Source organism: Nicotiana sylvestris, chromosome 2 (assembly GCF_000393655.2).
Source record: "Nicotiana sylvestris chromosome 2, ASM39365v2, whole genome shotgun sequence".
Lineage (NCBI taxonomy): Eukaryota > Viridiplantae > Streptophyta > Magnoliopsida > Solanales > Solanaceae > Nicotiana > Nicotiana sylvestris.
In genome coordinates, this window is record NC_091058.1 from 14,401,076 (window position 1) to 14,413,878 (window position 12,803).

The 12,803-nt window shown below is 43.3% G+C and overlaps 1 protein-coding gene across 1 annotated transcript; it reads right to left on the reverse strand.

Moving 5' to 3' along the window:
- Positions 1 to 528: 528 nt before the first annotated feature.
- On the reverse strand, positions 529 to 1,041 carry LOC138882785 (uncharacterized). Its single transcript, XM_070163417.1, has one exon. It carries the CDS (start codon positions 1,039 to 1,041, stop codon positions 529 to 531), a length of 513 nt encoding a protein of 170 aa, XP_070019518.1.
- Positions 1,042 to 12,803: the final 11,762 nt, after the last annotated feature.

Genomic DNA, 12,803 nt, shown 5'->3' on the forward strand with positions numbered 1-12,803 from the left:
ATGTTGATTAGGAGGTCTTTTTGGGCATTGATGTTGGTTTTGTGCGTCAAATATTTAACTTAACTCTGATGGGTGAAGTGTTACAACTCTTGGAATCAAACCCTTTTGGATATTCAAAACATAATTCCTGCCCCAGTTTTCTTGCTTGGGAATTTTATATTTACACTATGTTGAGCTATGCGCATTACGTACACTGTGACCGAGTCGTGAGGCGCCTACGTATCCTCTTTGAGGAATCAGGTCAAACATAGTTCCTAACATTTTTGTTTTTCTTGCGATTTTTAACTTCTCTTTTTTTTCATTTTCTTTTAATTTCTTTTTTTTTTCTTTTTTTGTTTTCATCTTCTTTTCCATATCTTTTTCCCATTAGTGATTCCAAAAGAGGGGTATGAAAGAATAACTTAAGGCTCAAAGGGGGAGCAAGGGTTAAAAGTGTTTGGATAGAAGAAAGAATTGCCTCCGTCATTTCATTATCCAATAAGTACCAAATACAAACAAACGAACCAATAACTATCATAATTGAAAAAATTACGCATAATATCTTTTGACTGCATCAGAATTGATAGCCATGTTGACATATCTTCCCTCGACATCTGTTAGGCACAAAGCGCCGTTGGACAACACTCTGGTCACGACATAAGGCCCTTGCCAATTTGGGGCGAACTTGCTTTTTGCTTCGACCTGATGCGGGAGGATCCGTTTCAATACCTGCTGCCCTACTTCAAATTTTCTGGGGCGTACCCTTTTATTGTACGCTCTTGCCATTCTTTTCTGATACAACTGGCCATGAAACACTGCTGCCAATCTTTTTTCATCTATTAAGCTCAGCTGCTCTAAACGAGCTTTAACCCATTCATCATCATCAATCTCGGCTTCAGCGACAATCCGGAGGGATGGAATTTCGACCTCCGCTGGTATTACTGCCTCAGTTCCGTATAACAACAAATAAGGAGTTATACCTATGAAAGTCCGGACCGTAGTGCGATAACCTAACAAGGCAAAGGGTAATTTCTCGTGCCATTGTTTGGACCCTTCCACCATCTTCCGCAGTATCTTCTTGATGTTCTTATTGGCTGCTTCGACCGCTCCATTCGCCTTGGGACGATATGGGGTGGAATTGCGATGTGTAATCTTGAATTGTTGGTATACCTCTCTCATCAGGCTGCTATTAAGATTTGCACCATAATCCGTGATGATCACTTTTGGGATCCCAAATCTGCAGATGATATGGGAGTGAACAAAATCCACCACTGCTTTTTTAGTTACCGACTTGAAGGTTTTAGCCTCAACTCATTTGGTGAAGTAGTCAATGGTCACCAGAATGAACCTATGGCTGTTGGATGTTGCCGGCTCGATAGGCCCAATGACATCCATGCCCCATGCAACAAACGGCCAGGGTGATGTCATCATATGTAACTCTGTTGGCGGAGAATGAATCAGATCTCCATGTATCTGACACTGATGACATTTCCTCACGAAAGTGATACAGTCATGCTCCATGGTGAGCCAATAATATCCTGCTCGAAGGATCTTCTTTGCCAACACATATCCGCTCATATGTGGCCCGCAAACTCCAGCATGTACCTCTGCCATAACCGTCATGGCCTGACCGGCATCTATACATCTTAACAATCCCAAGTCCGGGGTTCTTCTGTACAACACCCCTCCGCTGAGGAAGAAACCCTTCGACAAACGTCGAAGGACTCTTTTTTGGTCTCTAGTGGCCTGTTCCGGATATATCACCATTTTGAGGTACTCCTTTATATCATGAAACCAAGGCTCGCCATCTACTTCCTCTTCTACCGCGTTGCAATAAGCGTGCTGATCACGAACCTGGATGTGCAAAGGGTCAACATACATTTTGTCAGGGTGGTGTAACATTGATGCTAAGGTGGCCAATGCATCCGCAACCTCGTTATGCACTCTCGGGATATGTTTGAATTCCACTTATCGAAATTGCTTGCTCAGATCGTGCAAACATTGTCGATATGGTATGAGTTTCAAGTCTCGTGTTTCCCATTCACCCTGAATCTGATGTACCAAAAGGTCCGAGTCTCCCAAGACCAAAACGTCTTGGACATCCATGTCCGCAGCTAATCGCAGACCCAAAATGCAAGCTTCATACTCGGCCATATTATTGGTGCAATAGAAGCGTAGTTGAGCTGTAACAGGATAGTGACGTCCTGTTTTAGAAATGAGTACTGCTCCTATTCCAACCCCTTTCGCGTTCGCGGCTCCATCGAAGAAAAGCTTCCAACCCGGTTCATCGGGTAATTCCAGCTCACCTGTATGCATCACTTCTTCGTCGGGAAAATACGTTCTTAAAGGCTCGTATTTTTCATCAACGAGATTCTCTGCCAAATGGTCGGCCAACGCTTGGGCTTTCATGGCCGTCCTCGTCACATAGACGATATCAAATTTTGTGAGTAGAATTTGCCATTTTGCTAACCTCCCTGTGGGCATAGGTTACTGAAAAATGTACTTCAATGGGTCCAAACGGGATATGAGATAAGTAGTATACGAGGACAGGTAGTGCTTCAACTTCTGAGCCACCCAAGTTAGGGCGCAACATGTTTTCTCGAGTTGAGTGTACTTGACCTTATACAACGTGAACTTCTTGCTAAGATAATAGATGGCCTGCTCCTTCCTTCCTGTGACATCGTGTTGCCCCAGTACACAACCAAATGAATTCTCCAGGACCGTCAGATAAAGAATTAATGGCCTCCCTGGCTTAGGTGGAACCAACACAGGTGGATTGGACAGATACCCTTTGATTTGGTCGAAAGCCTCTTGACACTCTGCCGTCCATTTTATTGCAGCATCTTTTTTCAGTAGCCGAAATATGGGTTCACAAGTCGCTGTGAGTTGGGCGATGAACCTGCTGATATAATTTAGCCTCCCCAATAGACTTATTACCTCCGTTTTGTTCTTTGGCGGTGGCAAATCTCGGATGGATTTGATCTTGGATGGATCTAACTCAATACCCCGTCGACTGACGATGAATCCTAACAGCTTTCCTGATGGAACCCCGAATGCGCATTTGGCCGGGTTGAGCTTAATATCATACCTTCGGAGTCTTTGAAAAAATCTCCTTAGGTCTGCTACATGGTCTTCCTGACGCCAAGACTTTATGATCACATCATCTACGTACACCTCAATTTCTTTGTGTATCATGTCGTGAAACACAGTGGTCATTGCTCGCATGTACGTTGCTCCGGCATTCTTCAATCCGAACGGCATTACCCGGTAGCAGTAAGTTCCCCATGGTGTAATAAAAGCTGTCTTTTCCGCATCTTCTTCGTCCAATAGGATCTGATGATATCCTGCATAGCAATCCACAAAGGATCTGATCTCGCGCCCGGCGCAATTATCGATCAGGATATGGATGTTGGGCAATGGAAAATTGTCCTTAGGACTTGATTTGTTGAGATTGCGGTAGTCGGATCATACCCTGATCTTCCCATCCTTCTTCGGAACTGGTACCACATTGGCCAACCACTCGGGATATCGAGTGACCCGAATGACCTTCGCCTGTAGCTGCTTAATCACCTCTTCTTTGATCTTTACACTCATCTTTGTTTTAAATTTCCTTAGCTTTTGCTTGACCGGAGGGTATGCCGGGTCAGTGGGCAATTTGTGAACCACTAGATTGGTGCTCAATCCCAGCATATCATCATACGACCATGCGAAAACATCTTTGAATTCCACGAGGGTTTTGATCAATTCTTCCCTGACGTTTGGCTCAATGTGGATGCTGATTTTGGTTTCTCTGACATTATTCGCGTCTCCTAGATTCACAGCCTCAGTGTCATTTAGGTTAGGCTTGAGTTTCTCTTCAAATTGGCATAGTTCTCGGTTTATCTCTTCGAAGGCTTCATCCTCGTCATATTCAGACTCATTGTCACAAACGACCTCTTGTATCATTAAGTCGGACTCGGATTGATTTATTAGACTAGGTCGAAGATCCGTTGTGCATGCCATGTCATTAGAACCAGTAAAAAGAGAACTGTTCAGAAAGAAAAAGAACAAACAAAATTAAAATGAGACAAAAGAAGAGAACTTTATTAAACTTGCGGGATAATAGGGTTCACACTTTTACAAAACAAAATAAAATTTGGATTACACCCTGGAATAATCCGAACAAAAAAAGCATAAATCAAAGCCTACTACCAGGACTCCCCCCTGATAGGAAGAGGAGTAACCGTCCAATGGTTGGTTTTGGCCTTAGGCCCCACAAACTGTATGTCCTCTCCGCTGGAACTTTCTCCAACTTCTACCATATTGACATCAGCGAATAGCCTCTCAAATCTCTGATTCAGGTCCCCATCCATCCCAATCAATGGTTCGAGAATTTTTGGGACCGGTGACCCCTTGGCACTTGCTCTGACAAAAGATCTTGAGAGACGTGGCACAGGTTTGGGAAGAAACCAGACTTTCTTCTTCATTCTCCGCGCTTGTTTTACCTCTGCCGCGGTTGGTTTGAACCCTAACCCGAAGGTTTCCAAATTCTTGGGCAAGGAGACAGGTTGGACAATCCCCTGAAGCTCAACTCCCAGGCCTTTTCCTGGCACAAACCCATTACCCAGCATTTCCGAGACCATCATGATCGTTGCGGAAGCTACCCTAGGGTGCTGGACGATCTCACCCTCAGAAATCTTGTTTGCTGACATTGCATCAAAAATTTGGTAGACCCAGGGACCCTTGTCATCATTGGTCTATATGAAGGGCTTGACTACTGGCTTGACGTCTTCTCCCTGCGACTGTACCCCCGGTCTTCCACTGGTCGATCCTTCTTTCGGAGCGGCCTGGATCATCATCACTGTCTGTGAGGGCTTCCTCAGCTCTCCTCCCTCATACACCAACTCGATCATGTGAGTCTCGTGGTGTGTTGGCAATGGGTTCTGGTTGATGTTAGGTGCCTCCGACGTCTGGACCTCGATCTTATTGGTATCAATAAGATCCTGTATTGCATGCCTTAACTTCCAACACTTTTCGGTATCATGCCCCAGCATCCCTGAGCAGTACTCACAGCTTATTGATTGGTCCAAATTTTGGGGTGGGGGATTTGGTCCTCGAGTCTCGACAGGACTAACCAATCCCAATTGCCTCAATTTGTGGAACAAAGCGGTGTAGGTTTCTCCCAACTCAGTAAAAGTTCTATGTTTCTGTAGTCTGTCATTCCTAGCAGCTTGATTTCCCCGAAAGCCTGCCCCTGGAGGGTTTCTATATGCCCTTGGTGGAGGATAGGTGTTTTGTGGTGGTGCATATGTGTTCTGGGGAGCAGGCGCGCGCCATTGCGGGCGAACCGGAGGCTGAGTGTATGTCTGGGCTTGGTGTACGGAGAAATGTGGTTCTTGAGGTGGATAGTAGTGCTGTGGTGGGCTGTATGGGTAGTTTTGCCTGTGGGGTCTGGGTTAGTTGCAGTGTGTTTTGCCAGACCTAGACCAACTGCTTGCCTCAATTGTGGTAATTTCTTCTTTCTTCCTTCTTCCCAGCGCACCTCCCATGCCGCTCTGAATAGCCTGGGTCATTGCCTTGAGTGCCGAGTAGTTCAGGATTTTGTCAGACCTCAGACCCTCTTCTATCATGACCCCTATCTTCACTACTTCATTGAAGGATTTTCCAACTGTCGTCACCAAGTGACCAAAGTAAGTTGGATCCAGTGTTTGCAAGAAGTAGTCCACCATTTCTCCCTCTCTCATGGGAGGATCAACCCTGGCCGCTTGTTCTCTCCATCGGAAAACAAACTCATGAAAATTTTCCCCATGTTTTTTTCCGGTCCTCAGCAACGTGAGACGGTCAGGGACTATCTCGAGATTGTATTGAAAGTGACCTGCGAAAGCCTGCGCCAGATCATCCCAAGTGTACCATCTGCTGGAATCCTGCCTGGTATACCATTCTAGTGCCGATCCACTCAGACATTGGCCGAAATAAGCTATCAGTAGCTCATCTTTGCCACCTGCCCCTCTCATTTTGCTACAAAAACCCCGCAAATGTGCCATGGGATCCCCGTGCCCTTCATATAAATCAAACTTAGGCATCTTGAACCTAGCCGGGAGTTGGACGTCCGGGAAAGGGCATAGATCCTCTTGTAGGCCACGCTGACCTGGTTGCCCAATCCGTGCAGGTTCCTGAAGGACTGCTCCGGGCTTTTGGACTTCCTCATTACCTCATCTTGTTCTGGGACTTTAACCGGCTTTTCAATCTCTGCCGGTACCTCTAAGTGCAGGTTGTAGGTATGGGGTTCTGGTGCATGAAATGTGGGCGCAGGGGGATAGTATTGCGTATCCTGAGCCTGAAACAATGGCTCGCTGGTTGATCTTTGCAGGGTGGCTGATGTGGGTCCCACAAAAGTGGGAACATTTGGTATTGGGAGAGGTTGATGGGGTGGTGGAACTTGGGAATCATGGGGGCTTCTCTCCTGATGATAACGGTGATTCGGGAGGCTTGTTGAAGGGCCGGAGTGAGGGTATTCCGGCATGTGCCCTAGTGGCTCAGGGCTCTTTTGTGCTTTGGCTAGAGCTAACTGCATTGCATTCATATCTAGTCCCATCCTTTCTATCTTTTCCATCGCTTCTTTTAACAACTGGCTCAACGACCTTTCTTCCTCGGTACTATTTTCTGAAGTAGTCATGCTTATTGTCACCGGTCCTTTGGATCTGGTCTGGTAAGGGTGTGTTGCCAGAATGCTTTAACAACTAACTGTCTGATGTTGTGGAAAATAACAAACTTGTTAGCGTTAGAGCTTTAACAGATTTGATAACAACACACTGGGGATGCAAATGCTCCTAGGCAGTTAACCGTTTCTAATATGCTTTGCTTCGACAACATGCGTCATCCCGGCTTGCTTATTTGTCCTTTTTAAAGTACTTTGGGAACCCCTGTATTTTATTTTATTTTTATATTTTCTTTTTTCTTTCTTTCTTTTTCTTTTCTTTTTGTTAATGAACGGCCGAATCTTATGTGGATTGCCTACGTATCACGTCCCCGCGTAAATCAGACCGGGCGTAGTTCTGCCACAAAGTAAAGACACACAAAAATTCTTTTGGAATCATTTAATTCATCATCAAAATTTGCTATTACAAATTACTTCAAACAAAGAACAGCAATAGTACAGATTCCAAAGTTCTTAACCTAGCTCCTCGACAGAAAGAAAACAACACATAGGAAAACAACAAAGCCCATTAAACAAGACTCGAACTAGGGGCTATAATTCCAACTTGAGGGCTCGTGAGGCATCGCTCGGCCTTTCCGCGGCCCTTGGTGTAAGGTCTCTTTGCAAGCTCTTTAGCTCATTCATGATCCGGTGGACGCAGCCCATGATGGAAACAAGGAGGGTTTTCCGAGGTATTTGCTCACATGCTAGGCATCTCATGTAGATGTAGTGCCCAATCTCATCAATTCTTCCTCGAATGTTATCCCTTTCAACGAACAATTGCTCTATTCGTCGGTCTTTTAATCCCAGTGCTTGAGCATTGTCGGCAAGTCGATCCTGGAACATCTCTATTTGTCTTTCCATTCTGGTCATTGTTTGGTAACAACGTCTTCTGTCGGCTTGGGCATCTCGTGCTTGTTTGAAGATACGTTCATGAAGAGTGGAGTTCGTTTTCCTTAATATCCCGATGCTCATTTCATAATCCCTTATGACTTGTTGCAGACGCTGCCTCCGGGCCATTGTACCTTTTGCCCATCTGACCTTCATCCTTGCTATGCAAGCTTCCGATCTCTCTAATTCTTCTCGGCTTTGGCTGACCTGATTTCTCAAATCTGCTATCAATCTTTCATCGGAGCGACGTTCCTGTCGGTCGCTGTTACTCTTACTGGCTTGGCGAATGCGGGCTTTTAGGGTCTGGTTTTCTTAGGCTAAATTGTTATTTTCACCCCGCTCGGAGGCAACTTGTACCTTGTTCTCAAATATAAGCCTTTCGACTTGTTGCTTTAGCTTCCCGATTTCAGCCCGGTAGCCTTCCTCCCTTTTTAACTAGCCCCACTGTGCATGTGATGATTCCGCAAAGTCTTGGATGTGAGCTCTCTTAGTTGGTCTCTGATGCTCAAGCTCTCTTCTGTACCACGTGAGGTATTTTGGCGACACTTCGCCCTTGGCCCGATCTTGTACACAAGTATCTTCTTTCAAGGTTTGACATTCATTCCAGATTCTCCGAACGACCGCTTCAGGGAACTGCCCACCAGGCCCGATTTCGATTACCTGGCTACTGAGATCCTCTTCCTTCGGGATTATTTGATATCGCCCCAACTGTCTCAACACTCTGCATGGTGCGTAGGGCTGGATACTTTGGAGACACATCAACAATAAAATGAGATTCAGTGGTCGACATGTGTATGACCTCATCTATGGGTAGCCACTCAAATGCCCATTCTATCTGGTTTGCTGACACCGAGCGCAACAGCGTGACCCATTTGGCGACCCCTTCTGGCAGTTTGAAATCGCCGACCCTGGTGGGAAACTCTTCTATACAAGTCTTTTGTGATGACCCATATCTCAGCAACTGAGGGCGATGACATAGATGCTCTATCATCCACATTTGCAGTAGTATATTACATCCCTCAAAGAAACCTCCTCCGGTTTTGCAAATAGTGAGTGCGCGGAAAATATCTGCTATTATTATTGGTGCCAGAGTGCTGTTTTCTTGCTTGAGCAAAGTGCTAACAACCCCAGCGATTTGTATGTTAATTTTCCCATCCTTTCTAGGGAACACCAGAAAACCCAGAAAGGCTATCATAAAAGCAATACATCTATGCCTCTCCCATTTCAACCGGCTTTCCCCACTACAAATCTTACTCTCGGGAATGTTGAACCCTCCCAGATGACCGTACCTGTCGTACAGAAATGCCAAACTACAAAACCCTTTTGATAACTCTGGGTTATGTACCGTTCTGCGGATCTTTACGATGTCCAGGAACTTGTGTATGGTCACGGTCCTCGGTGCAATGAGATACTGTTCTTTCATAGGGATTTTAGGACATCCAATGTACCCTGCCAACTCCTCCAGCGTCGGGGTGAGTTCAAAGTCCGAGAAGTGAAATACATTGTGTGCCGAGTCCCAAAATGAAATTAAAGCCCTGATAATGTCCCTTCGTGGATCGATGTCCAGCAATCCAACCAAATTTCCCAAGTATATTTTGACTGTATCTCGCCCTGATTCTTCTAAGTCGTTCCACCACATGCGTAAGCCCAAAAGAACTTTGTTTATAATGTCCTCAGATGAACTCTTACTCGTGCTCATTCTGCACATTTATTAAGGTGATTTTAGACGAAAGCAAAAAAAAAATCTTTATTTTGACTCCAAACATTTTTCCGTTTTTTTTTTGAAAGAAACAATATATGTATATATATACATGTGTGTGTGTGTATATATATATATATATATATATACATATACATATATATATTTTATTATATATCATTATTGACAAAAAAACGGGGAGTTGGACCCAATAGGGGTTGCCTACGTATCCCACATCCGGTGAGAATCAAACTGACGTAGTTCGGGCTAGAAAATTATCTAAATCACGGGTCATTCTCAAAATTGAAAATATTTGGACATTGTTTTTTCATTCATTTATTTATTTTTCAAAATTCCTGTTATCACCCGCCGGTCAACATGCAAATTCGAAGCAAATTAAATGCGCAAACAGACAAGATGCCACAAGATGGTCTTTTTGTTCCAGGTTGCTATTCCTAGACAGGCCCAATCCCTGTGTTGAGCCCCCTAAGTCAAATGCAACGTGATGCAAATAAGCGTTTTCCTACTAGGGATCCGGCATGAAGTTATGTTTTACTAAGCTTCAAACTGGGCTTTGTTCTAGACCTGGCTTACACGAGCGGACAACTCGAGTCGAGGAGGGGGCTACGTACCGGGGACCCGCGGGGTCGTCCGGCTTTGTAAATTATCCAAGCCTCTTTCTACTTGGGTATGACACTAACAGAATAGGGAGTCTCGACCAGCGAGCTTCTCCCCGGAGGTAAGAAGAGAAGGGTTTCGGCACAGTTTATATATACAGTCAAATAACATCAAAGCGGTAACACACATCATTTTGCACATGAAGCACATATCACATAAAAATATCAGATAATAAATAAAGCCAAATAGAACAATTATTCTAAGCTCGAATTTCTAACCCTGAACCAACGGTTCTGGGTTGATTTGCATCCCCAGCGGAGTCGCCAGAGCTGTCACACCTCCTTTTTCCGCCCCGCAGGGGTGGCGTAGGAGTTTTTTCCAATTAAAGGACAATCGAAACGGGATTTGTTTATTTATTTCCGAGTCGCCACTTGGGAGATTTAGGGTGTCTGCGTACTAGAAATCTGGATAAGGAATTCTGTTAACCCGGGAGAAGGTGTTAGGCATTCCTGAGTTCCGTGGTTCTAGCACGGTCGCTCAACTGTCATATTCGGCTTGATTATCTGATTTAATACATATTGAACCTATGTGCAAAATTTAACTTTTAACCGCTTTTATCATTTACTGTTATTTTATCAAGAATTGCTACATCGTGGAAACACATCTCGAACCACGTCACAATCAATGTGCCCGTGGTTAGAGCTACATTTTCAACTCTGTTGAGATTGGGATTTAGGTCACATAAATGTGCAACCGAGTTTAGGAAGATAACATTATTAAATACGCGCCTAAAGTGACTAGCGTATCATTTACTTTGGGTAGGGCCGTGGAATTTTACTAAACGATCCATCCCGAAGTCTAAGCAATTTTAAAGCAACTATTTACTGAGGGCCCCGCAATTTTGTATTTTTATTTGGCGAGGCTCATCTCATTCTTATTTTTTTGAAAGGAATTTGCAACGTCGTGGACACGCTTCTCGAACCACGTCACAATCAATGTACCCGTGATTAGAGACACATTTCGACTCCGTTGAGATTTGGATTTGGGTCACATAAATGTGCACCCGAGTTTAAGAAGGTAAGATTTATTAAGGCGCGTCCTAAAGAGACTAACGTATTGTTATTTTAGGAAGAGACCGTGAAGGTTCATTAAACGGCCAAATCCAAAGTCTAGTCAATGATTATGTATTTTATTGAGGGCCCCAGCGATGTGTGATTTATTTGGCGAGGCTCGTCTCATTTTTATTTTAAAGGATAAACCTATAGTGACTACACTCTTCTATTAAGTTCGTCTCTAAAAATAAAAGGAAATCCCTTAATTAATTACAGGCTAAAAAAGTCTAACTTATTAGTTATTAGTTTACGACTAATGCAAAAATGGAAAATTGCAAACGAGTTTGTACGAAGAGAGATTGCTTCCGTTCTATCTTCTATTATTTAATAACACTGGAACAATGAGATTGACGCACAATAATATCGAAAGCAGATTAACTATTCTTCGATTAATTTAGACTGACATTTACTAGATGAAGAAGTTATACCTATGCAACCTTATTCATCGACGGGCATACATATGAGGTTCAGTTAATTATTCCACACATGCTTAACATTTAAAGGTGAAAAGACGGAAGCTGACCCTATCTAACTTAAGTGATACCGCTACATGTTTCATGCTTAACTACGCGATTTTTTATCTTTTTGCGATAATCCCAAACTGCCTAGTATGCCTTTGAAATATACATTGTCTACTGATGACCTATGGTGAAACAAACGTGATTACCGCATCGACATTTTTAACCGACCCTATGTGAAACCATTGCTGGCCGAATATCACTGCTATTCCACTAGTTTCTTTCTGATTAACATACAACGACAAATTACCGGGCCAAACTCTTATGGACTGAAAACTGTTTCATTACACAGCTTGAAAGCCAAAATTTACATGTCAAGTATACAGAGATATTCTAAACCACAGACAGCAAAAAAAAAATAACTATGCTGAGTTTAGACTGCAATTCTTCTTATGCTCTTATTCATGCTCCAAATTCATCATTACACCAGTGAAATTAGAATGTGTACCTGGATGTTGGACAATAAGAATGAGAAGAAGAATAATATCAGCAGCATGCAACCAGACAGCAGTAATACAATAGTGATACGGCAGCAATAAACAGCAACAGCAGTTCCACGATAATGACAAACCCACAGGTGGTCGAGCAATCAACCACCAATCCCAGAACAGAGTAGTAAACCAACAGAAAAACCCAGAATATCCAATGCAATAGTGACAACAGTTCAATAATCACAACAAACTCGACGAACAACCAACAACAGCTTCAATAGCAATAAAACCAAACTCAATCAACAGCATACAGAAGCCTAGATTACAGTAGTACTCTCACAGGGAAATCAGAATACCCTAACGAGATAGTAACAGACCAACCCTTTAGAACTAAACAGTTTTGTTCTTCTCTGAACACTCAATAATTTTTCAGCTTATGCTTTCAATACTCACTGACCTCTCCTTTTTTTTTCAACTGTCTTTTTTTTTTGCTTGTGTTCTCCACTATTTATCCTAGCATCAGCCCATTCAAAACAGCTTGTTAGAATATCCAAACCCCCTCCCATGTTCTCCTGCTGTTTTTCCACTCAAAGATAAAATAAAACCCTTCCCATGAGATTCCCCTGACAAAACTATTTTCATTATTAAAATGCCTTATCATTTTATTAAACTAAGCCAAACATGGGCAGCAGGAATGTATCCTGACAGCACATGCTGTCCAATTGACCCTAATTCATTAAAGAACTACAAATTGCCATGCTTTTCTGATTTCCAGCCATTAAAGGCACTCAATATGTCATTAATTCCACTATTGGTCAATTAATTTCATTAGTTGGATCAATGTTTTAGTACCTTATTGTCAGCTCATCTTTCCTTTAA

What these genes read in the sequence shown, in the direction of transcription:
- LOC138882785 (XM_070163417.1), bottom strand. Translation starts at nt 1,041, where the DNA reads ATGGTGGAAGGGTCCAAACAATGGCACGAGAAATTACCCTTTGCCTTG.